Source organism: Leptodactylus fuscus, chromosome 3 (genome assembly GCF_031893055.1).
Source record: "Leptodactylus fuscus isolate aLepFus1 chromosome 3, aLepFus1.hap2, whole genome shotgun sequence".
Taxonomy (NCBI): domain Eukaryota; kingdom Metazoa; phylum Chordata; class Amphibia; order Anura; family Leptodactylidae; genus Leptodactylus; species Leptodactylus fuscus.
The window spans coordinates 160,123,363-160,151,100 of record NC_134267.1 but is presented as its reverse complement, the minus strand read 5'-3'; the positions used below and the strand labels follow the sequence as shown (position 1 = coordinate 160,151,100).

At 41.9% G+C, this 27,738-nt stretch overlaps 1 protein-coding gene across 1 annotated transcript in view; it reads left to right on the top strand.

Annotated features, from left to right (window-relative positions):
* Positions 1-27,738, top strand: part of NAALADL2 (N-acetylated alpha-linked acidic dipeptidase like 2) — a 378,602-nt gene that overhangs the window by 248,902 nt on the left and 101,962 nt on the right. Inside the window, exons 10-11 of the mRNA XM_075269559.1 lie at positions 4,184-4,324; positions 23,553-23,648. Coding sequence (XP_075125660.1) covers positions 4,184-4,324; positions 23,553-23,648 — 237 coding nt within the window. The remainder of the gene's footprint in view (positions 1-4,183; positions 4,325-23,552; positions 23,649-27,738) is intronic.

Sequence of the window (27,738 nt, the reverse complement as noted above, 5' to 3'; positions counted from 1 at the left end):
TTGTGACTATGAGACAGGGATAGCTGTACAGGCAGGGATAGCTAGGGATAACCTTTATTTAGGGGGGAATGTTATTAAAAATAACTTTTTGGGGCTCTATCGGGTGTGTAATTGTGATTTTTGTGAGATAAACTTTTTCCCATAGGGATGCATTGGCCAGCGCTGATTGGCCGAATTCCGTACTCTGGCCAATCAGTGCTGGCCAATGCATTCTATTAGCTTGATGAAGCAGAGTGTGCACAAGGGTTCAAGCGCACCCTCGGCTCTGATGTAGCAGAGCCGAGGCTGCACAAGGGTTCAAGCGCACCCTCGGCTCTGATGTAGGAGAGCCGAGGGTGCACTTGAACCCTTGTGCACCCTCAGCTCTGCTACATCAGAGCCGAGGGTGCGCTTGAACCCTTGTGCACACTCTGCTTCATCAAGCTAATAGAATGCATTGGCCAGCGCTGATTGGCCAATGTATTCTATTAGCCTGATGAAGTAGAGCTGAATGTGTGTGCTAAGCACACACATTCAGCTCTACTTCATCGGGCTAATAGAATGCATTGGCCAGCGCTGATTGGCCAGAGTACGGAACTCGACCAATCAGCGCTGGCTCTGCTGGAAGAGGCGGAGTCTAAGATCGCTCCACACCAGTCTCCATTCAGGTCCGACCTTAGACTCCGCCTCCTCCGGCAGAGCCAGCGCTGATTGGCCGAAGGCTGGCCAATGCATTCCTATGCGAATGCAGACTTAGCAGTGCTGAGTCAGTTTTGCTCAACTACACATCTGATGCACACTCGGCACTGCTACATCAGATGTAGCAATCTGATGTAGCAGAGCCGAGGGTGCACTAGAACCCCTGTGCAAACTCAGTTCACGCTAATAGAATGCATTGGCCAGCGCTGATTGGCCAATGCATTCTATTAGCCCGATGAAGTAGAGCTGAATGTGTGTGCTAAGCACACACATTCAGCACTGCTTCATCACGCCAATACAATGCATTAGCCAGTGCTGATTGGCCAGAGTACGGAATTCGGCCAATCAGCGCTGGCTCTGCTGGAGGAGGCGGAGTCTAAGGTCGGACCTGAATGGAGACTGGTGTGGAGCGATCTTAGACTCCACCTCCTCCAGCAGAGCCAGCGCTGATTGGTCGAGTTCCGTACTCTGGCCAATCAGCGCTGGCCAATGCATTCTATTAGCCCGATGAAGTAGAGCTGAATGTGTGTGCTTAGCACACACATTCAGCTCTACTTCATCAGGCTAATAGAATACATTGGCCAATCAGCGCTGGCCAATGCATTCTATTAGCTTGATGAAGCAGAGTGTGCACAAGGGTTCAAGCGCACCCTCGGCTCTGATGTAGCAGAGCTGAGGGTGCACAAGGGTTCAAGTGCACCCTCGGCTCTCCTACATCAGAGCAGAGGGTGCGCTTGAACCCTTGTGCAGCCTCAGCTCTGCTACATCAGAGCCGAGGGTGCGCTTGAACCCTTGTGCACACTCTGCTTCATCAAGCTAATAGAATGCATTGGCCAGCGCTGATTGGCCAGAGTACGGAATTTGGCCAATCAGCGCTGGCTCTGCTGGAGGAGGCGGAGTCTAAGATCGCTCCACACCAGTCTCCATTCAGGTCCGACCTTAGACTCCGCCTCCTCCAGCAGAGCCAGCGCTGATTGGCCGAATTCCGTACTCTGGCCAATCAGCACTGGCTAATGCATTGTATTGGCGTGATGAAGCAGTGCTGAATGTGTGTGCTTAGCACACACATTCAGCTCTACTTCATCGGGCTAATAGAATGCATTGGCCAATCAGCGCTGGCCAATGCATTCTATTAGCGTGAACTGAGTTTGCACAGGGGTTCTAGTGCACCCTCGGCTCTGCTACATCAGATTGCTACATCTGATGTAGCAGTGCCGAGTGTGCATCAGATGTGTAGTTGAGCAAAACTGACTCAGCACTGCTAAGTCTGCATTCGCATAGGAATGCATTGGCCAGCCTTCGGCCAATCAGCGCTGGCTCTGCCGGAGGAGGCGGAGTCTAAGGTCGGACCTGAATGGAGACTGGTGTGGAGCTATCTTAGACTCCGCCTCCTCCAGCAGAGCCAGCGCTGATTGGTCGAGTTCCGTACTCTGGCCAATCAGCACTGGCCAATGCATTTCTATGGGGAAAAGTTAGCTTGCGAAAATCGCAAACTGACAGGGATTTCCATGAAATAAAGTGACTTTTATGCCCCCAGACATGCTTCCCCTGCTGTCCCAGTGTCATTCCAGGGTGTTGGTATCATTTCCTGGGGTGTCATAGTGGACTTGGTGACCCTCCAGACACGAATTTGGGTTTCCCCCTTAACGAGTTTATGTTCCCCATAGACTATAATGGGGTTCGAAACCCATTCGAACACTCGAACAGTGAGCGGCTGTTCGAATCGAATTTCGAACCTCGAACATTTTAGTGTTCGCTCATCTCTAATTACACTCTCATATGGCTTTATGAAAAACAAAATAAAAAATGTATGGGGTTTGGAAGCTGGGGAGTCAAAAACGAAAATCAAAAAATGTCACTAGCGGCCATTTCTCCATTTAATAGGCAGCCAGTGCAGTGAGCAGAGGAAAGACGTTATAGGAACATTGCACAGTGAAAATACAGAAGAGACACGTGTGTGATATCCTGGCATGACCTGATAGCCTCTCAACCAAAAATTAGTAGAAGATGGACATCTTACAGCACTTATTTCACATACTGTATATAAGATACTGGTGGAAGGAAAATGAGGCTTTTTAGTGATAGTCAAGCTAGTGATGGACATGTTATTCATCACTCCATAATCCAAAGCAAATACTCAGATTGTGAGATAAACCATAGCAGGGCAGGAGAATATCTGGACTGTGACGTAAGCCTGACTGCTACAGTACAGACCATGGACAGTTTCACCCTTTAATTTCCAATAATCTAATTTTGTCTATATTTGTGGACAGTCACAGATCAAAAAGCTCTACTGCAAAACAGAGTGTCTTATATGCTGTCTGAGCACTGGGGCCCGCCCCCAGTGCTGCGAGAGAGCTAATTTACATACCAAAAAAAAGGGGATTGTAGGCAAACGGTGGTGCAGAGAAGACGACGAAAGGTAGGAGAAGAATAGCCTTTAAGGCTATTCTGAAGTGGTACCTACAGAAAATTGTGTTTGACTGATAGGATCCCTTTAAAATCATACAAACCACTGTTCTAATGGCAAAACAGTGATGCTGCCCGCTAATCTGAAAAATCTAAATTAGTTAACGACTTTTTTTCTGGTTACCCAACAAACAGTGATGCAGTCTGCTAATCTGAAAAATATCAGTTTGACTGACGCAGTTCTAATCTAATACTCACTGACTAGATCCCACTTCAGTACTTTTTATGCTTTGCTATTTTTCTTGAAATATTTTTTGAAAAACAAACAAACAAACAAACATAAAAAAATTAACCCAGTCTCAGAAAAATGACTGGGAAAAATGGAGCAGAGTACAGGCAATAAGAATGAGGATTCAAAAGCAACACAACTTCTGGTCTTGACAGCCCCCCACCCCTCACAGTAGCCGCAGTGTTGTCACATTTCCTAAGAATACAGGATTTTTTGAAAGCAGTTAAAAACAAATGTTGAGTCAGAATTGTGTGTGTTCCTCTTCCTCTGTTGTAACACATAAGTTACCACACTGTTTCACTGTACTGTCAACCATGTCTTATTATTTATCTTCACTGACACAGACCCCATTCTCTAGTAATCATGTGGAATATGCTGAGAGAGAGATTCCTCACAGTCACAGACTTTCCCTTCTTCTTTCTCTTGATGAGTTGAATGAGAACAGTGATTTTGATTTTGGTTGTAGAGAGGGAAGGTAGTAGTGGCAGGATGTGTGCTTTTGATAGTTTAGATAGTAGGGGTATATAACCTTGCTTCAGCATTTTGAACAAGCTGAAGGGGATATATTTATTTATCTGGAAGACCTATGTAAAGGATATTACAGTTGCAGTTCAGCTTAGGCATGAATATATAATTGGAGATCGGTCATTGACTCCAGTCTTGAAAGATATGTGTAGTTTTGCAAACATTTTGTCCGTTAGACCTACAGTAACAGCATCTATGTAAACAGCAAACAGATATTTAAAAAAATAGATATGTTTCTTATTTTTCTTATTAACAATTTTTTTTTTTTTTTTTTTATTTTAGATGCAAGTGCACTGTGCTCCAAAGGAAACCTGCTATAAGGCTAATATAAGTTCAGTACAAGTGCAAGGAGATGCAGATTTTTTCATCAACCAACTTGGAATCCCATTTGCACAGTTTACTTTTGATGATAACAAAGCCAAGGTACTTCCAAATGCATATCATATTATATGTAGTAATTCTTCAGCAATGATTCTTGTATTTGTTTCATTTTAAGAGATGACATAGTTATCCCATAGAAGCCCACCCTTATCTCAATATGGTGCACTGTTCTTATAGGTAACCAGGTGTGTTGCTATACAGGATGTAGCATGAGCCAAACATGCCAAAAGGAAAGACTTGCATACAAACATAGTACATGGAAGGACATAAAGCTGAACACTACAGACAAAAGGAAAAGCATCCAAACATTAACACATGCATGGCTGGTAGAAAATCAAATAATTGAATTTGGCAGAGGAAAGGGAAGCTTTATTCACAGAATTACATACATGAGTCTAACTCCAGACAGAAACATAACTCAGACATACAGATAGAAGAACAGCATGGATATCTAACAAACAACAGATCATGAAACACATCACTGAACATTGCACGGACCAGGGTGTGGTTAGAGAACCAGACTTACAGCATATACTCACAGGCAAATAGGCATAGACAGAAAGAATCTTAACGGGTGAACATACTAATACTTAAAGACACAGGAGCAGGCATAGAAATAAGCAAGCGGTTGGGTATGGTGGAAAAAGTAGTTGACGGAAATTGCAATGCGCCGGCATTGCAGCAGTAGAACATGGTTGAGAAGAATAACAAGTATTCAATCCTTTATGACATTCAGTGGAATTCAGCTTCCATCCTGTGTCATTTGAACTGCTTATCTAATTTTGTAAAGACGGGATGTATAGTCTCAAAAGGAAAACGCAAAAGACTATCAATGTTGAAACTATATTTACAAAGCATTATATTCATTACAAAATATTCTATCAAATTTACTATTAATATTCAAAGCTATGTTAAATAAAATGTATAACATTAATTTATTATGAAATCCAGCAAAGCTGCAATAAATCCTCCTTTCAATTACGAATTGTGATTTCAGTATCTTCTAATAAAATTGTCTTATATGAACAAACTAAACCGTACAGATTAAAACTGGAACAACAAGTATTTTTTGGCATCTGCGCTGCTAATTTTACAATAATTGATTCTTACAAATGAATAGCAAGTTAAGCCTTTGCCAAACGCTCTAACAATCTTTTTTCGAAGATACTGCATTGTTAATTGAAATGTCTATGCTTGCAAGCGTTAAGTTAATGAGGAGGTTTTCAATTTGTATACACTGCTGCACCTGTTAGGAAAAAAAATAAAAAAAATAAATATTTACATTAAATTAAATATAATGCTGAGGTTTGGAGAGGAGGGGATAAAGCAGATGCTTGCTGATTAAGAGTGCAATGCTTAAGACAAGATTTTGGTTGAATGCACATTTTTCCTGTCACGTAACAGCTGTTCAACAGTTTGTGCTCCAGATCCTCAAATTTACCACCTAGTCTATAATTAATAGAAATGAATGGACTTCTTTGTAGGTTAAAACATACATTAGTTTATTTGTAGAATGCCATTGTCTTTAAAAAGTGTCTTGCTTGAATGGAGATGACATAAGGATTAGAGATGAGCGAACAGTGTTCTATCGAACTCATGTTCGATCGGATATTAGGCTGTTCGGCATGTTCGAATCGAATCGAACACCGCGTGGTAAAGTGCGCCATTACTCGATTCCCCTCCCACCTTCCCTGGCGCCTTTTTTGCTCCAATAACAGCGCAGGGTAGGTGGGACAGGAACTACGACACCGGTGACGTTGAGAAAAGTAGGCAAAACCCATTGGCTGCTGAAAACATGTGACCTCTAATTTAAAAGAACAGCGCCGCCCAGGTTCGCGTCATTCTGAGCTTGCAATTCACCGAGGACGGAGGTTTCCGTCCAGCTAGCTAGGGCTTAGATTCTGGGTAGGCAGGGACAGGCTAGGATAGGAAGGAGAAGACAACTACAACAGCTCTTGTAAGAGCTAAATTCCAGGGAGAAGCTTGTCAGTGTAACGTGGCACTGACGGGCTCAATCGCCGCAACCCAGCTTTCCCAGGATCCTGAATGGAATACACTGTCAGTGTATTCCCGTATACCCGATATATACCCCGATACCCGTTCCAACGGTGTGCCCCCCCACCTTCACCCCAGAAATACCCTGCAAGTCCCCTAGCAATAGAATTGGGGCTATATACACCCACAATTTTTACTACTGGTATATAGTGCCATTGTCTGACTGGGAATTCAAAGAATATATTGGGGTTACGTGCACCCACAATTTTTACTACTGGTATACAGTGCCATTGTCTGACTGGGAATTCAAAGAATATATTGGGAATACAAATACCCTCATTTCTTGCTACTGCCATATAGTGCCAGTGTCTGACTGGTAATTCAAAGAATATATTGGGGTTACGTGCACCCACAATTTTTACTACTGGTATACAGTGCCATTGTCTGACTGGGAATTCAAAGAATATATTGGGAATACAAATACCCTCATTTCTTGCTACTGCCATATAGTGCCAGTGTCTGACTGGGAATTCAAAGAATATATTGGGGTTACGTGCACCCACAATTTTTACTACTGGTATACAGTGCCATTGTCTGACTGGGAATTCAAAGAATATATTGGGAATACAAATACCCTCATTTCTTGCTACTGCCATATAGTGCCAGTGTCTGACTGGGAATTCAAAGAATATATTGGGGTTACGTGCACCCACAATTTTTACTACTGGTATACAGTGCCATTGTCTGACTGGGAATTCAAAGAATATATTGGGAATACAAATACCCTCATTTCTTGCTACTGCCATATAGTGCCAGTGTCTGACTGGTAATTCAAAGAATATATTGGGGTTACGTGCACCCACAATTTTTACTACTGGTATACAGTGCCATTGTCTGACTGGGAATTCAAAGAATATATTGGGAATACAAATACCCTCATTTCTTGCTACTGCCATATAGTGCCAGTGTCTGACTGGGAATTCAAAGAATATATTGGGGTTACGTGCACCCACAATTTTTACTACTGGTATACAGTGCCATTGTCTGACTGGGAATTCAAAGAATATATTGGGAATACAAATACCCTCATTTCTTGCTACTGCCATATAGTGCCAGTGTCTGACTGGGAATTCAAAGAATATATTGGGGTTACGTGCACCCACAATTTTTACTACTGGTATACAGTGCCATTGTCTGACTGGGAATTCAAAGAATATATTGGGAATACAAATACCCTCATTTCTTGCTACTGCCATATAGTGCCAGTGTCTGACTGGGAATTCAAAGAATATATTGGGGTTACGTGCACCCACAATTTTTACTACTGGTATACAGTGCCATTGTCTGACTGGGAATTCAAAGAATATATTGGGAATACAAATACCCTCATTTCTTGCTACTGCCATATAGTGCCAGTGTCTGACTGGGAATTCAAAGAATATATTGGGGTTACGTGCACCCACAATTTTTACTACTGGTATACAGTGCCATTGTCTGACTGGGAATTCAAAGAATATATTGGGAATACAAATACCCTCATTTCTTGCTACTGCCATATAGTGCCAGTGTCTGACTGGGAATTCAAAGAATATATTGGGGTTACGTGCACCCACAATTTTTACTACTGGTATACAGTGCCATTGTCTGACTGGGAATTCAAAGAATATATTGGGAATACAAATACCCTCATTTCTTGCTACTGCCATATAGTGCCAGTGTCTGACTGGGAATTCAAAGAATATATTGGGGTTACGTGCACCCACAATTTTTACTACTGGTATACAGTGCCATTGTCTGACTGGGAATTCAAAGAATATACTGGGAATACAAATACCCTCATTTCTTGCTACTGCCATATAGTGCCAGTGTCTGACTGGGAATTCAAAGAATATATTGGGGTTACGTGCACCCACAATTTTTACTACTGGTATACAGTGCCATTGTCTGACTGGGAATTCAAAGAATATATTGGGAATACAAATACCCTCATTTCTTGCTACTGCCATATAGTGCCAGTTTCTGACTGGTAATTCAAAGAATATATTGGGGTTACGTGCACCCACAATTTTTACTACTGGTATACAGTGCCATTGTCTGACTGGGAATTCAAAGAGTATATTGGGAATACAAATACCCTCATTTCTTGCTACTGCCATATAGTGCCAGTGTCTGACTGGTAATTCAAAGAATATATTGGGGTTACGTGCACCCACAATTTTTACTACTGGTATACAGTGCCATTGTCTGACTGGGAATTCAAAGAATATATTGGGGTTATAAATACCCTCATTTCTTGCTACTGCCATATAGTGCCAGTTTCTGACTGGTAATTCAAAGAATATATTGGGGTTACGTGCACCCACAATTTTTACTACTGGTATACAGTGCCATTGTCTGACTGGGAATTCAAAGAATATATTGGGAATACAAATACCCTCATTTCTTGCTACTGCCATATAGTGCCAGTGTCTGACTGGGAATTCAAAGAATATATTGGGGTTACGTGCACCCACAATTTTTACTACTGGTATACAGTGCCATTGTCTGACTGGGAATTCAAAGAATATATTGGGAATACAAATACCCTCATTTCTTGCTACTGCCATATAGTGCCAGTGTCTGACTGGTAATTCAAAGAATATATTGGGGTTACGTGCACCCACAATTTTTACTACTGGTATACAGTGCCATTGTCTGACTGGGAATTCAAAGAATATATTGGGAATACAAATACCCTCATTTCTTGCTACTGCCATATAGTGCCAGTGTCTGACTGGGAATTCAAAGAATATATTGGGGTTACGTGCACCCACAATTTTTACTACTGGTATACAGTGCCATTGTCTGACTGGGAATTCAAAGAATATATTGGGAATACAAATACCCTCATTTCTTGCTACTGCCATATAGTGCCAGTTTCTGACTGGTAATTCAAAGAATATATTGGGGTTACGTGCACCCACAATTTTTACTACTGGTATACAGTGCCATTGTCTGACTGGGAATTCAAAGAATATATTGGGGTTATAAATACCCTCATTTCTTGCTACTGCCATATAGTGCCAGTTTCTGACTGGTAATTCAAAGAATATATTGGGGTTACGTGCACCCACAATTTTTACTACTGGTATACAGTGCCAATTTCTAACTAGGAATTCAAAATGCGCAAGGCTCCCGGAAAGGGACGTGGACGAGGCCGTGGGCGAGGTCGGGGGAATGGTTCTGGGGAGCAAGGTAGCAGTGAAGCCACAGGGCGTCCCGTGCCTACTCCTGTGGGGCAGCAAGCATTGCGCCACTCCACAGTGCCAGGGTTGCTTGCCACATTAACTAAACTGCAGGGTACAAACCTTAGTAGGCCCGAGAACCAGGAACAGGTCTTGCAATGGCTGTCAGAGAATGCTTACAGCACATTGTCCAGCAGCCAGTCAGACTCTGCCTCCTCTCCTCCTATTACCCAACAGTCTTGTCTTCCTTCCTCCCAAAATTCCGAAGCTTTACAGAACAATAACCCAAACTGTCCCTGCTCCCCAGAGCTGTTCTCCGCTCCTTTCATTGTCCCTCAACCTGCCTCTCCACGTCACGATTCCACGAACCTAACAGAGGAGCATCTGTGTCCAGATGCTCAAACACTAGAGTCTCCTCCATCTCCGTTCGATTTGGTGGTGGATGACCAGCAACCCACCCTCATCGACGATGATGTGACGCAGTTGCCGTCAGGGCATCCAGTTGACCGGCGCATTGTGCGGGAGGAGGAGATGAGACAGGAGTTGGAAGAGGAAGTGGTGGATGATGAGGACACTGACCCGACCTGGACAGGGGGGATGTCAAGCGGGGAAAGTAGTGTGGATGTTGAGGCAGGTGCAGCACCAAAAAGGGTAGCTAGAGGCAGAGGCAGAGGTCAGCAGCTTAGGCGAAGCCAGGCCACACCCGGAATCTCCCAAGATGTTCCAGTTCGTACCCAGCCCCGAAAAACTCCCACCTCGAGGGCACGTTTCTCGAAGGTGTGGAGTTTTTTCAAGGAATGCGCCGAGGACAGATATAGTGTTGTCTGCACAATTTGCCTCTCGAAATTGATTAGGGGCTCTGAGAAGAGCAACCTGTCCACCACTTCAATGCGCCGTCATTTGGAATCCAAGCACTGGAATCAGTGGCAGGCAGCAACGGCAGGACAAAGGCCGCCTGCCGTTCACGCCACTGCCACTGCCTCTGCCACTGCCTCTGCCTCTGCCACTGCCACTGCTGACTGTGCTGGTGATGCACTCCAGAGGACGAGCCAGGACACCACTTCATCTGCCTCCGCCACTTTGTTGACTTCTACCTCATCCTCCCCTGGTCCTGTCTTATCTCCTTCTCCTGCACCATCAAAGGCACCATCAGGCGTTTCTTTACAACAACCCACCATCTCTCAGACATTGGAGCGGCGGCAGAAATACACTGCTAACCACCCACACGCGCAAGCCTTGAACGCCAACATCGCTAAACTGCTGGCCCAGGAGATGTTGGCGTTCCGGCTTGTTGAAACTCCCGCCTTCCTGGACCTGATGGCAACTGCGGCACCTCGCTATGCCGTCCCTAGCCGTCACTACTTCTCCCGGTGTGCCGTCCCCGCCTTGCACCAGCACGTGTCACTCAACATCAGGCGGGCCCTTAGTTCCGCGCTTTGCACAAAGGTCCACTTGACCACCGACGCGTGGACAAGTGCATGCGGACAGGGACGCTACATTTCACTGACGGCACACTGGGTGAATGTAGTTGAGGCTGGGACTGCTTCCCAAACTGGCCCGGTGTACCTCGTCTCCCCGCCTAACATTCCTGGCAGGGACACGAGAAGAACACCCCCCTCCTCCTCCTCCTCTACCGCCTCCTCCTCCGCCACCGCCTCCTCCTCCGCCACCGCCTCCTCCTCCGCTGTTAGATTGACCCCAGCTACGAGTTGGAAACGTTGCAGCACTGGCGTTGGTAGACGTCAGCAGGCTGTGCTGAAGCTGATCAGCTTGGGGGACAGACAGCACACTGCCTCCGAGGTGAGGGATGCCCTCCTCGATGAGACGGCAATATGGTTTGAGCCGCTGCACCTGGGCCCAGGCATGGTCGTTTGTGATAACGGCCGGAACCTGGTAGCAGCTCTGGAGCTTGCCGGACTCCAACATGTTCCATGCCTGGCCCACGTCTTCAACCTAGTGGTGCAACGTTTCCTAAAGAGCTACCCCAATGTTCCAGAGCTACTGGTGAAAGTGCGGCGCATGTGCGCCCACTTTCGCAAGTCGACAGTAGCCGCTGCTAGCTTAAAATCTCTCCAGCAACGCCTGCATGTGCCACAACACCGGCTTTTGTGCGACGTCCCCACACGCTGGAACTCAACGTTTCAGATGTTGAATAGAGTGGTTGAGCAGCAGAGACCTTTGATGGAATACCAGCTACAAAACCCTAGGGTGCCACAAAGTCAGCTGCCTCAGTTTCACATCCATGAATGGCCATGGATGAGAGACCTTTGTGACATCCTACGGGTCTTTGAGGAGTCCACAAGGAGGGTGAGCTCTGAGGATGCGATGGTGAGCCTTACAATCCCGCTCTTGTGTGTTCTGAGAGAATCCCTGATTGACATCAGGGATAACTCAGATCACACAGAGGAGTTAGGGATAGCATCCGATCCGTCACAGCTGGAGAGTAGGTCCACACATCTGTCCGCTTCACTGCGTTTAATGGAGGAGGAGGAGGAGGAAGAAGAGTTGTCCGATGATGTGATGGTGATACAGGAGGCTTCCGGGCAACTTCGAATCGTCCCATTGTTGCAGCGCGGATGGGTAGACATGGAGGATGAGGAGGAAATGGAGATTGAACTTTCCGGTGGGGCCAGAGGAGTCATGCCAACTAACACTGTGGCAGACATGGCTGAGTTCATGTTGGGGTGCTTTACAACCGACAAGCGTATTGTCAAAATCATGGAGGACAACCAGTACTGGATCTTTGCTATCCTTGACCCCCGGTATAAAAACAACATCTCGTCTTTTATTCCGGTAGAGGGGAGGGCCAATCGCATCAATGCTTGCCACAGGCAATTGGTGCAGAATATGATGGAGATGTTTCCAGCATGTGACGTTGGCGGCAGGGAGGGCAGTTCCTCCAGTAGGCAACCAAGTTCTCACCGGTCCACACAAACGAGGGGCACACTGTCTAAGGTCTGGGACACCTTGATGGCACCCCCTCGCCAAAGTGCCGCCACGGAGGGTCCTAGTGTCACCAGGCGTGAGAAGTATAGGCGCATGTTGCGGGAATACCTTTCCGACCACAGCCCTGTCCTCTCCGACCCCTCTGCGCCCTACACGTATTGGGTGTCGAAGTTGGACCTGTGGCTTGAACTTGCCCTATATGCCTTGGAGGTGCTGTCCTGTCCTGCCGCCAGCGTCCTATCTGAGAGGGTGTTCAGTGCAGCCGGTGGCATCATCACTGACAAGCGCACCCGTCTGTCAGCTGAGAGTGCCGACCGGCTCACTTTGATAAAAATGAACCACCACTGGATAGAGCCTTCATTTTTGTGCCCACCTGTGTAAAGCACCCCAACATGAAACTCCATGTCTGTACTCAACCTCTCCAATTCCTCCGCATCCTCATACTCATCCACCATAAGCGTTGCACAATTCTGCTAATACTAGGCTCCCTCCAACATGATTTCCCCCAACTCTGCTGGTTAGAGGCTCCCTCCACCCTGATTTCCACCAACTCTGCTGGTTAGAGGCTCCCTCCACCCTGCTTTCCCACAACTCTGCTGGTTAGAGGCTCCCTCCACCATGAATTTGCCCAAACTGGGCTGGTTAGAGGCTCCCTCCACCATGAATTGGTCCAAACTGGGTTTTTTAGAGGCTCCCTCCACCATGAATTGGTCCAAACTGGGGTTTTTAGAGGCTCCCTCCACCATGAATTGGTCCAAACTGGGCTGTTTAGCGGCTCCCTCCACCATTAATTGGTCCAAACTGGGCTGGTTAGAGGCTCCCTCCACCATAAATTTGCCCAAACTGGGCTGGTTAGAGGCTCCCTCCACCATGAATTTGCCCAAACTGGGCTGGTTAGAGGCTCCCTCCACCATGAATTGGTCCAAACTGGGTTTTTTAGAGGCTCCCTCCACCATGAATTGGTCCAAACTGGGCTGTTTAGAGGCTCCCTCCACCATGAATTTGCCCAAACTGGGCTGTTTAGCGGCTCCCTCCACCATTAATTGGTCCAAACTGGGCTGGTTAGAGGCTCCCTCCACCATGAATTTGCCCAAACTGGGCTGTTTAGAGGCTCCCTCCACCATGAATTTGCCCAAACTGGGCTGGTTAGAGGCTCCCTCCACCATGAATTGGTCCAAACTGGGGTTTTTAGAGGCTCCCTCCACCATGAATTGGTCCAAACTTGGCTGTTTAGAGGCTCCCTCCACCATGAATTGGTCCAAACTGGGGTGGTTAGAGGCTCCCTCCACCATTAATTGGTCCAAACTGGGCTGGTTAGAGGCTCCCTCCACCATTAATTGGTCCAAACTGGGCTGGTTAGAGGCTCCCTCCACCATTAATTGGTCCAAACTGGGCTGGTTAGAGGCTCCCTCCACCATTAATTGGTCCAAACTGGGCTGGTTAGAGGCTCCCTCCACCATGAATTTGCCCAAACTGGGCTGGTTAGAGGCTCCCTCCACCATGAATTGGTCCAAACTGGGTTTTTTAGAGGCTCCCTCCACCATGAATTTGCCCAAACTGGGCTGGTTAGAGGCTCCCTCCACCATGAATTTGCCCAAACTGGGCTGGTTAGAGGCTTCCTCCACCATGAATTGGTCCAAACTGGGTTTTTTAGAGGCTCCCTCCACCATGAATTTGCCCAAACTGGGCTGGTTAGAGGCTCCCTCCACCATGAATTGGTCCAAACTGGGGTTTTTAGAGGCTCCCTCCACCATGAATTTGCCCAAACTGGGGTGTTTAGAGGCTCCCTCCACCATGAATTTGCCCAAACTCTGCTGGTTAGAGGCTCAATCCACCCTGATTTTCAAAACAAATGTTGGTGCCAACCTCAACTTACTACAAGGGCCAAATTCACTGCTGGTGACAAGCTCTCCTCACTGCAAGTGCCAAATACACATGTTTCAAGGTGTTTTCCTACTGTCAGAGAGGTGGTATTGAGTGTGTAAAGTGTGTAGTTGTTAGGCTGTGATGTTGGGGTAATAGAGGGTCTTTGGTGTGTTAGATGCCCCCAGACATGCTTCCCCTGCTGTCCCAGTGTCATTCCAGAGGTGTTGGCATCATTTCCTGGGGTGTCATAGTGGACTTGGTGACCCTCCAGACACGGATTTGGGTTTCCCCCTTAACGAGTATCTGTTCCCCATAGACTATAATGGGGTTCGAAACCCATTCGAACACACGAACATTGAGCGGCTGTTCGAATCGAATTTCGAACCTCGAACATTTTAGTGTTCGCTCATCTCTAATAAGGATGAAGGATAAAGTCGACAGTGTTGAGAAATATAGTTTGGGTACTGAACAGAATTGGTTAAGGTTATAAAACTTGTATCCATGGATTTTTGTTGAAATATGGAGCAGCATGACATAATTATTGGCACCCTATGTCTAATTATAATTAAGCTCTGCAAAATTTCCAAGGTGTGCTCACAGTTTGACGGTATCACCTTTATCAATTAATAATAATAGTTCAGCATTTCTCACATCTCTATTTGAGAGAGCTAAGGGAAACTGGAGTTTCTAAATTCAACTTGACTGAAAAACAAAATGTCATAATGAACTATCCTGTAACTGTATAAATGTAATTTATCATTTTACTTTTCAGAATGAAATCCAGTCATTGTCATTAGGTGATAAGGTTATTGTGTGCTGCTAGTTTTATGTATTGCATTGCTTTGAATAAAGGTCAATTACAAGCTTTGTTGCTGGCACCCGCCCCATATTGGGTGATGCTCGGTATTATCTTTTTGGACTACTGTTTTTCCTTGGGGTGATTTCTTCACTATCAATGATTATGGCATGCCATTAGATATTTGTAGACATGCTCTACACATTAAATTCACACACAAAGAAACAAGGATGATTTTGCTTATATGGAAGGCATGGATAAAGGATCAAAAAGGTCTTATTTCCCTGGGGGTGGGGAATAGGACTTATGCAAAGTATTTTGGAAACATGCAAATAAAGAAGAAATTTGCAAACTCAACCATTATGTACTTACCATCTCAGTTTCTTGGCATTGTTGCAAAACATTCTTACTGTCATTTATTATTTGTCCCAATGGTCAATAGCACATATATTGATTATTGTTCCTCATTTACAAAATTCATTATAGAAAAAAGAGGGCAGTGAAAGCTCCCAAATAGCTTCAGTTTTGTTTCTGTGACACACATGATTAATTTCTTTCCTCAGCTTAGAACATGATAGCCCAACAGTATTGACAGAACATGTGACCATGATAAGATTATTAACCCCTTCCCAACATCTGATAAATATGTACAGCAGATTTTATTTCTTTAAGGATGGCACCAGTTCTGGAGCTGAGAGGGTGCCATAGTGTTACTGGTGTTAACTCCAATCATAGACCATTATCCCTCTCAGATGCTGTGGTCAAGGTGTGACCACAGAATTTAAGTGATTACTTTCACTTTTAGTTTTGTTCTTTGCAACTGAAAAACAAACTCACCACAACATCTTAAGAGTCTTTTGTACCAGCATAGGGTTCAAGTTTGGTTTCCAGGTCTTTACTGCACCACGACTGTGACCTGATGAAGACGCCAGCTTGGCATTGAAACGCGTTGCTTTTTTGGCTTTGTATATTTCACTGGAACCAATAAAACATGGATATCACATATCTAGTGTCTCTCCACTACTCAGCACTCTAAAATATTCCCAGTTTTTTGTTTTTTTATTCTCCCTTTCCAGAAACAAACCATTTTGAATAAGAAAAAGCAATAACTTACATTCCAGAAACAAATGGTCTAACCCTTTATAAAAAAAAAAGAAGTATTGACCTTAAAAGGGTTGTCCAAGATAACTTTTATTTTATATTAGGCTGGGGAGGGTGAAAAAAAAAAGAAAAGCTATACTCACCTGTCCCTAGTGCTCCTGTATCTTCCAGTATAGCCCAGTCCTGATTGCTCTGGTATTTTCTTGTGGAAGAAGTCCCTGCCACACTGTGACATTATGCCACCCTTACCTTAGGATGCTAACTGGACTCAGAGGTCTCAGAGGTCATGTGACCACTGACTCCAATTAGTGGCCTAAGGAAAGAACACGGGACTCTACAGGTAGTTAGCATTCATGTGCCGTGGGGACTTCTTATGGAAGAAAACACCAACGCAGCAGTATTGATCGAACTGGGAGACAATGGAGCACCGGGGACAGGTGACTATGACTTTAAAAAAAAAAATAAATCCCACCTCATTCTGCGTTTCTTACCAAATTCATGTACAGTGAAAAATGAACTAGTTCAATTAGAAAGTGCAATTTGTACTGCAATAAAACCTAAAAAAAAAACATGCCTTGATATGACTCTATGAAAGGAAAAGGTTTAAATAATACAAACTCTAAATCAGACATACAGAGTCACTGGATACTGATATTTTAACCCATTCTTCATTTTTGTTTATTTCTTGTACTCCATCTAAAACCCATACCTTTTCCAAATGTCAACAAAATTAAGCTCCATTGACAATGATATACTGTTCCCCTATGTAGTATAATGGCCCCATTAGTGCCCCTACATATACACTGTCTACCAATAAGTATTTGAATACGCAGTAAAATTCAGTGGAGGTGGAGTATTGTCTGGGGGTGATTCTCCTGATATGGACTGGGACCCTATTGCACTATTTTAGATAACGGTGTGCTTCCTACATTATAGCGGTTCTATGCTTTGGACCAATGTTACTTCCAGGATGATAAAGCCAGCTTCCATGGCTTGGTACACTGACAGTCAGATTAACTGACTGGACTGGCCTGCCCAGAGCCTAGACTTGAACCCTATTGAGTTGGATCGCTGAACTAAGGGGTGCAGCAGCCGTCCAAAATTGGTGAAAGAACTTACCTGTCTTCTTCAAGCCAAATGGAATAAAATACCACTAGCCGTCATACAAGGACTTGTGGAAAGCATTCCCTGGAGTGTTGAGGCTCTAATTGCCGCTCATGCGCTCAGAGCACAGGTGTCCAAATACTTATTACATAGTGTAAGGGCCTATTCACACGGAGTAAACGGGCGTGCAATACGCCGCGTTTATGGGACGATAGCGCCGCGATTTTGACGGTGCATGTTTGCGGTCGCGTTAGCCATGTGCCACGTTTACTCCGTGTGAATAGGCCCTAATAGAATGGCCCTTTCAGTGCCCCACATATAATTGAATGGCCCCAAAAGTGCCCCATTGTGTAATATGATGGCCCCCACATATTATATAATAACTCTCGCAGTATCCCACATATAATATAATGGACCCTACACTGACTCCACATATAATACCCCCACCATACACTAAAACAACCCCAATATTACTCTCATATTTAATATATAATGACCTCCACAGTGCTCCTGAATTCAGTAATGCTTTAGGAGCATGTTTCCTCTAAATACCTGTGTGTGAGCACTTTCATCAGTACTAATGGAGGTGCTCATTGCAGTTACAGGCACTCCAGGGAGTGAGTGGTCAACTGCATTCAGTACTCAGCAGTACTTATGGAAGCACTCATTGTGGTTATAAAGTGAGGATGCATACTACTGAAGGTATGAGTACCACAGGTTGTGAACCACTGCTATATACAAACTGGTGTTCACTAAACTCAGACACATTAAAACTATTAAGTATTCCGTAATACCTTCTGAAATACCAAGCATACAAATTTAGCAAATCTGAATTGACAGCGTTGCCCTAAAGTTAGAAAATACTTATTGAGACATTCCTATGTAAAAGAAAGATGATAAATGGGAAACGCTTTAAATTGCTTGCTAACGGTAAAAAGCAGGTTCCCATGGTTTCTTCTGAGTACATTCATATTGCCTTCTAGTAACCAGGAAGACAATTTCTCAAACACCAACAAAGTGCTCAACAAAATTCTATTTGGGATTTGTCAGAATAATTGATAATGTTTTATACTTTCATAAATATATCCACTTTATTTCTTTCATGTCCGTTGTTTGACTAAGTCTCACTTACAGAACATTACGTTTTACCATCTAAACGATAAAAAGTTGTTTAGTGTATATTCAAAAGAAACTTCCCAATAGAAGGGAACTGTAAATTCTGCTCATCGTAATAGGGCTTGTCTTGTACAGCACTGAATAATTACATGGCCCATGAAGCCAATCCTCAAAGAAGATGAAGTTTATTTTTTTAAAGAAAGGTTTATCATAAGTGATATATATCTGGTAGTTTGGATTTTGACAGTTTGACATTGTATCATCTTTAAAGCACATGCAGAGTGATTTTTATTTCTCTTGAAATCTGCATAACTTTTTGAAGGTTACTTTTAAGTTTCATTGTTGAGCTCAAAAGACATTTTGTTTCAAAAATAAATACAATACATTAGGCATCTTAAATCCGAAATGAAATGCGGGTTTTTCTTTCATCCTATAGGGAATTTGTCCACCTTTTATTGTTCTCAGTTACACTCTTGGGTTTCATTGCTGTATTTCTGAAAAAAAAAAAAAATCACTTTGTTAACATGAAGCAGAAAAGTCTAAAAGAAAATAATGGGAGGATTCTTTTTTAAAGGTGACATGAAAGCAACAGTTCTCAGCTTAGCTTATTTAAATTTTATGTACGTGCCTGTCAAAGCGTCAATGTGCCGGAAACAAACCCAGCAGATATATTTTGTTGCCATATTTTATCTATTATACATGGACAGATTTAGGAGGGATTATTCTAGGAAGAACATCCAAAAAAATGTAACTCGTAATTTAAATGGAATTTTCTCTTATAAAAAAAATTAAAAAAATGATAAATAGATATGGCTTGCTGTCTTATCCCTGTATGTATATATCCTGGTCAAGAGAGAGGCATTTAGCACCAGGAGAATTGCCCTGTCAGACTTTCTTATCCAAGCTCTACATTTGTTGAGACGTTATCAATGCTAATGTATTACAGAAATACAGACATCAATATTCCCTATATCATTATTGGAATATCTGAGTAAAATAGGCTATCGTATTTCCACTAGCAATGTTTCATAGACTTATAGTTTGATTTTTGTATTCTTTTTATTTGTTACTATGTGTTTGAACTTTAGCAAAGAGTGAATTTCCCATTTGCCTTTTTTCACAATTCCCTTTCATCTTGGTAATACTACTTTGTGTTGCACTTGTTATTACATTTTCATCTCAGTTTTCCCTCTTATTTGGATGATATGTAGGATAATAGATGCAGTTCAGAGATAAAGTGAGAACCAACACTATATACGCTGACTTAAATGGTCAACACAGCACCATGTGTTTAACAATTTCTGGGCCGCACCAACTCCAACCCCACAATGTTGTTCATCAGAGTCCAACATGGTGGGGATGGATTTGGCTGCACCGCTAAGCGAAGCGACACAGGTCGTGAAACGCCAAACACACATTGCACTACAAACCATGGTAAACCAGGTACTGAGATCTCTTACCAGCATACGTCACAGGTTGCTGCGTGGGTCCAAGGATCCAGAAGGCTAAGGTAGGTGGTCAGCAGGGGGCGGCAGAGAGAAAGTCGTAGTCGGTTCGTCAAAAAGAGGGCAACACGGTACAGTGGGGAAACCAAAGGAAACATCAGGCAGACCGAGTCGGCAACAGAAGCGATAGCAAAGTACAAAACAGTGTTCAGAAAGCAGATGTCTAGAGGCAAGCTGTAGTCATAAACAGGAACAGGCACAGTACAAAGTCAGGAAGCAAAAGTAAGGTTAAAGGTCAAGGCAAAGGGTCAGATACACAGGGAATCGGATAACAGGAGAGCGCTTACTACCAGGACACTAGTTCAACTGAATAGCTAGCACTGGAGTGGTGCCAGAACCCAGCTTAAATAGCACACCAGAGGGTGGGGAACAATCTCAAGGAAAAACCCCACCCAAGACCAGAGAATCTAGACATGCAGAGATTAACCTATGCCAGCCCTGACCAGCCCCCTAGCAATATCTGTGTGCATAACTTCATTCATTTCAATGAGACTGGTGATAATAGCAGAGTGCTGTGCTTTGACGTTCTCCAGACAACTTTCTGATGACCAGGGCTCAAATGTATTTTTTATCTATTTATCAGGATCTTTAGGCTATACCTACTTATTTATACTAAACCCAACATTGCCAATCCTTTCCCTTAAGGAGACCATGGAAATCAAACTAATATAATATTATTTTTATGATTATTTATAGTTCTACATTGAAACTGTTTGACATTATGCCGTCTCTTCCATGAGCCATTTCCTAATAGAATCCCATGAAAACAACCAATGCAGTTATAGTTACATTGTTAATCTTGCTAAAAATGATTGGGCATCCAAAAATCTAGAAAAAACAGCAGGGATATGAAATAGTTGTCAGCAGGTATAAACTATTTTTTATTCAGAAGAATTTTGTTTTGTTTATATGCTAAATAGAAACCAGCGCGTGTAAATGAAGAATCCTCTAAATTGTTGTATAATGCCGAACAGCTTTACATAAAACATATCATAAAAATCCTATTTATACAGATAAGGCACTTTAAACACTGAAAAGTTGAATAAGTAATTTAAATAATTTAGCGTAATCTATTTACATTCAGTCCTTAGAAGGTATATAAAACATTGCTAATTTCAGCCACAATAAATATAATGCAATTACCGTCTTTAGTATTAGAGACAATTGCCAGGAATAAATACGTAGACACCTCTGATTCAAAACAGATAAAACCCAGCAAATATTACATTTTTATTTCTTTTAATTTCATAATGTAAATGAAGATATATACCCTGTAGTGATGCACTCTGAGACAAAATTAGACTTGCATATATAATTATATCTATTTAAAATACTGGGAAATTACATTTGCTTATGGAATTCTGGTGTAGCCTGATATAAAGAATATGAAAAAAATATTGTTATGGATCACTAACTCACATTTATTGGCTGTCAGCTAACAAAACCGAGCCTGCTTATTCTGCAGTGCAGTATTAGAATCTCCTTTATTATATTGTTTCAGGCATGCAGGAATATAATGATGTGTTTTGACTTTTTAATGTTGTCTTTAAACTGAATTACTAACCATTGGGCTGAAGTTTTCCTGAAAGGGGAGATATCGGAAATGTAACCTATCTACATGTTATATTTTAGCTTAAGAATTATGCATAGTTGAAAAACAGCATCATTAAGAGAGGAGAAATTAACCTCAATTTTAATGAATAACTCATAACAATAGTTTTACATGAACTGCTAATAAATTCTATAGTGTGGCTTTCCAATTGCTCTCTAGAGAAATAGTTCATCTGAGGGAACATACTGAAAATGTTATCACCCTACTACATACCAATTAATTTTTTTATTGCTGTGTATTTCCAGTTAGATTAAGATTCAGTATGTGTTTCTACAAGATAAACATAACTGTAGAGAATGGTTACATTATTCTTTGTATTTACTACTGCTTAGCAATTGCAGGTGTGCACATTTGCATGTATTTCAGTACAAGGTACAATTAATATAAGCCCAAATGTGTAAATATTGCAGGTGGCATATATATATATATATATATATATATATATATATATATATATACTGATTATTATTATTATTATTATTATTACTATATTTTGTTTAATTTTTTTTTTTAAAGCTGTTGTCTTAGTCAGACCTGATGTCTTAGGGGGCTCAAGAGCCGCTGGGATTCACACAAGAATTTTGCATGACTAGAAATGATGTGTGAGAGTTGGAGAACCTAGTACAAATTTGGCCCCAGGAGCTTTAATATCTCTAGCATAAATTCTAATAAGAGAAGAGAAGATAATCCTTTAATAGTCCCACCATGGGTAAATTCAGTGTGTTATAGCAGCATGGATAATACATTAACATATTACAAGAAAGAAGACATACAAGCTCAGAATAGCCGATAGAAAAGATACTAGGAGTCATAGCAACTAAAAAGAAAAGAAGACTTCAGGATCATTTAGTGATCACATATGTTTTACTATCCAGGGCATAGATAATTACTTTAAGAAGATTTCCCACAAATCTAACTTATCTACAGGTTAGGGGATGAGTTGCAGCTTGATGAGGGTCAGACAAGTGGAACCCCATCAATTACAAGAACACCCTCTTTTAAGTGGAACAGTGGTAGTGCAGCTGTCCTGCTACTTTATTAATTTCTATGGGATTGGTGGAGACAGTCAAAGTACAAAGTTCTCTTACTGTATCACTGGTAAACCAATAGAAATGAAACCCCTATTCCATTATAAGTTGTCCTACTTTTTTATTGCTCATCTTTTACATACAAAAAGAGATGCACGGGAGGGATAAATCTATGTTTTTAAATTAGATATATGGAAAACGTAGATTTGTGAGTTTGCAAAAAGAGAAAAGAAAAAAAATCAATACCCTTTTCTTAATGCAGTATGGAGAATTCAGGATCCCCGCTCTAGTTGTTGTTGTGACCCATCAATGGGACCATCAATGATCAAATATTTCTCCCCTGCAGTATCCTGTGGATTGGTGATAAATGTCTGTTGTGGGAAAACTCATTTAATTTTTTAAGCAGTTGATTGTACATCAAGCTAGGAAAGGTTGTTACGTCTTTAAGATAAAGTAATTAGCAATAAACATAAATAGATTTTTCCTTTCTGTCACAAGCTGCTTCTTCATTAGGATCACAGTCTGATTTTCTCCATCTCTAGGTCTGTCAGCATCAATCATGTAATCATCTGGCATTTTCCCTGCAGTAATATGATGGATTGCTATTTCACACTAATTTTATGTGAAAGAACAAACCTTTGATCGATTACACGTGATCATAGATTCTACAGAATTTAATGATTATGATGTACATTTTAATGATTGAGCCATATGGCTCAAATCAATTTGTATTACCATCATGTATACCCATGTATATTTTGTATTGTCACCCAGTTACTAAGTTTTGAAGGTTAAGATTACAAGAAGTTAGTACACTAAATTCGGAAATGCTGTATCCCATAAAGGTTTTAGCTATTGAACTGTATTACCATTTTAAATATATACATTATTGTAAATACTACTATTGCTATTAGTGCTCATTTCATTACTATCTTGACTATTGTGATGAATAATTAATAAGAATTATTTGATTTCAGATCTCGCACATCATTTCAGAAGTAATATTCTATAATAAGACAACATCAAACCAGCCGACTGATGCTTTTTTCCATCGTCATGAATATGTTGCCAAGGTAAGAAAAACCTTCACAGCAATGGCCTACTGATGTGGAATGTGAATTATTTTGATGTTATTGAATTATTATCATGCATCATTTTGTAAAGCAATTTAGATGTCCAACATGCAAAAAAAAAAAAAAAACCCCAAAACAAAACATACGACAAAAAAATATTTCTAGACATAGTGTCGGATTCCGCCTTGAAATCCTGACGAAAAACCTCAGTGTGGTGGGGGCCACACGGTGACTCAGTGGTTAGCACTGCAGCCTTGCAGCGCTGGAGTCCTGGTGTTCAAATCCCGCCAAGGGCAAAAAAACAATCTGCAAGGAGTTTGTATGTTCTCCCCGTGTTTGCATGGATTTCCATCCCATATTCCAAAGACATACTGATAGGGAAAAAATGTACATTGTGAGCTCTATGTGGGGCTCACAATCTACATTTAAAAAAAAAAAAAAAACCTCAGTGTGAACTCAGCCTTATGGTCAGTGCACACAGAGTTTTTTGGTGAGGATTTTGACACTGAATCCACCTCAAAATCAGCCTCCAAAAAAAGCCTCCCAGTAGAACTCTATTGGGAGGCGTTTTTTGGAGGTGGATTCAGCATCAAAATCCTAGCTAAAAAACTCTGTGTGCACTGACTCTTATATATCCTAATAATAGTGCATGAAAAAATAAATTAGAAAAGCAGTATATTCTTCTCTAGGTCCCTTCTTCCCCTTAAATGCTAAGAAATGTGTACCAGGAAATCTTGGAGAGGAGGGCATGGTTCATCTCACACTTTTTGTCAGTGAGATTTTGTTGGAAGGAATCCCTTAAGTAACTGACAGTATGAAATAGCTATGAACAGTAGCACAACTAGTATTAGCAGTATCAGTGCCAGCAGAACCATACACACAGTGACAACAATACAACTCAGTACAGCTCCAAAGTCACCCAACTCTACCAAACTGCTGAATGGCAAATCTGTGCAGTTCTATATAATTGCAAAATTACCAGACCTCACTATTGCCCTTCTATTATATGTACTAAATAGTATGACATACCATGCCAGATTTGAATTTCAAGGTCCAGGGAAAGATGGGTAGCATATCAGGTAATGTTATAATAGGGACTGCTGAATAATAAATTAACTTTGGTTTGCCAAATTTGCTATTTCAGACATCTGGGAAAGCTAGTTAACATAGCAGGTGGAGCTGTAAAAAGAAATTCTGAATACTATATGTACCTATATTAGTCTACCTTCTTGTGCTATGACCATCCCATAGCTTTCCAAGATTTCCTTTTCCCTTTCCTGAATCATGCCAAAGATTGCTAGATTTGACTTTCAGAGTTGTTGGAAAGCAGGGCAACTTAGAATGTGGATCTGTGATAGGCAATACTACATTTATCTAATAAATCCCACTACTTGCCACATAATTGTGCCATATCATGTGAATATTTGCTTTTCGGGGTCCTGAAAAATCTGGATAGCATACTAAGTAATGCTGTATAAGGGACTTCTGAGTATTTGCTCCTTGTTCTGAAATTGTTCCTTAAATTCACTTCAGAATCCCAAGAAAGCTGGTTAACCTACCAGTCAGTTCGGTAATACAGACTACTACTAAAGCTAAATCTTTCAGGGTTGTTGGACAGCAGGGTAAGGGCCGGTTCACACATGCTGATGTGTTCTATCCAGAAGGAGTCCGCATGAGGACCCCTACAGACGGAACACAAGCACAACTGCAAGCGCTGTGCAGTTCAAGCACACGGGCCACATAGACTATAATGGGGTCCGTGGGCTTGCCATGCACTGCCCGCACGAATTGTTTGTGTGGGCAGTACGCGGCAAGCACACGGACTCCATTATAGTCTATGGGGCCTGTGTGCTTGAACTGCACAGTGCTTGCAGTTGCACTTGTGTTCCGTCCGTTGGGGTCCTCATGTGGACCCTTACGGACAGAAAACATCAGCATGTGTGAAACGGGCATAAGCAGGATAAAGTGTTTTTAGGATTATGAGTGATTTGTACAAAGTAGAGTGAAATCACATACATGTAGTCCTCTCTTCTCCCTGGTGTAATTCATGCTCTAGCGTAGCACTGTCTTTGTTACACTCAGTGGCACTACATAATATCATTAGATTAAATGAAAGTTAAGCCCTCCTCTCCGCTATAATCCCTACCCCATCTGAACTTCATGTGATATCATGGTAGTGCCTGTAGATGGTCTCCATTGGGTAATGGCAGTGCACAAAGACAGGAAGCCTTATTGCAACATTTCTAGTAAACTGCTCCCAGTAGCAGTTTAGCCATTAAAGGGGTTGGCCACTTTCAGACCAATATTGACAAACAAATGTACAATAAAAAGATATGCAATTTTCCAATATACTTTCTGTATCAATTTCTCACGGTTTTCTAGGTTTCGGCTTGCTGTCATTCATTCTGTTACTTCTATAGGATAAAACTCTTACCATGGTCATGTGATTTACGGTCCATGGTCATGTGATGAGCACACAGGTGCCGCTCGTTACAGTCACAGCACAGTAATCAGACATCTGCCTGGTAATCAGCTGTGCACCTGTGTGTCATCACATGACCATGGACCGTAAGTCACATGGCCATGGGCAGAGTTTTATCCTCTAGAAGTAACAGAATGAATGACAGCAAGCCGAAATCTAGAAAACCGCGAGAATTGATACAGAAAATATATTGGAAAATTGTGTATCTTTTTATTGTACATTTGTCTGTCGATATTGGTCTGAAAGTGGCCAACCCCTTAAGCCTTCAGACATAGTTAGAGATGAAGTACATCATGAATATTTTTGTTTTTATTCTTGGTTTTCAAGGTTTAGTGTCCCTTTAAACATCCATTGGTTTCCTGTTGGCCTAACTATGATGTAGAGTCTATGGAATATGTTCTTGTGTACTCTAGAACACCTATAACTGGGTATGTTCTTTTTTTAGTCAGAGTCACAAGTCATAGCTCCCAAAGTAGGCCTAAATTAGAGTCATGTGTGCTGTAGGAAATTCTAGAGATTTTGGAGTAGAGTAAGAATAAAACCAGAATTTGACATTGGGAAAGTGAACAATGATTTAACATGGCAGATAAGACATAAATGGAACCAGGAGATGAACTTGGAATCAAAATTGCAAGAACAAAATGAAGATGAAATCCTGAGATAAGTCTAAGATCATGTTCAAGGTCTTTATAACAAGTAATTTTATATTAAATAAAGTGTACCTGATCATCCCAAAATAACTTGCCATGTACATGTAGATAAGGAGTAATACTATATCCGGCTGTGACATAATTTGTATTTTGAATTTTTCCCCACTTTTTACTGTATTGGCTGAGCACTAACTTTAGTGACAGCACATGGAGAGAACAGGACATTCTGCTCACTTATTATCTCTAACTCAATTGGAAACACCATTGAGGACATGCTAGAAAATGAATGATCAGTATTCATGTACATAAAGAAAACATACTATTTAGTGGTATCAGCCTATCTGCTTCTTTCCTCCATAGACTTCTATGTAGGTCTGTAATCTGATGTTTCTGTGAGCTTGCAGTCCATGATAGATTCAGCAGAGATTTTGTAGTAAATGTTAGTTTAGCAGAGAAAGAGAAAGGATTGGTAAAGAGCCTGCTAAGTGGAAGAACCAGCAGACAAAGTTGTTTTAAGATTGATTCTAATGTTATGCAAATTTTGTTCAAAATGTTTGTGATTTTAAAATTTAAATTGAAATCTTGTATACAAAATTATTTGGGTTGAAGTGCTTACACATTTATATTAGTGCTCCATTTCACAGCTTTCATGTCCAAGCCCCAGAAGTTTTATCTTCATCCTCCAAGCTGCTGACATAGAAGTCTGTCCTCCAAATTCCTTTGTAATAAAACTATCTTTGCTTGCCATTCAGTCTGTTCTGATCTGCTGAAGGCATATGTAACTGTTCCCATACAGTTTATTTTCCGTTTGTCAGAAAATACATGATTGCATCTGTGTATGCCCAGCTTCTTCACTGACAAACAGAGAGGATGCTGATTAGTCTGGTATAGCTGCTGACCAGCAGTGACCTCTTCACACCACTATGGATGCAGTTAAAGAAGAAAGGAAAGGTGTATG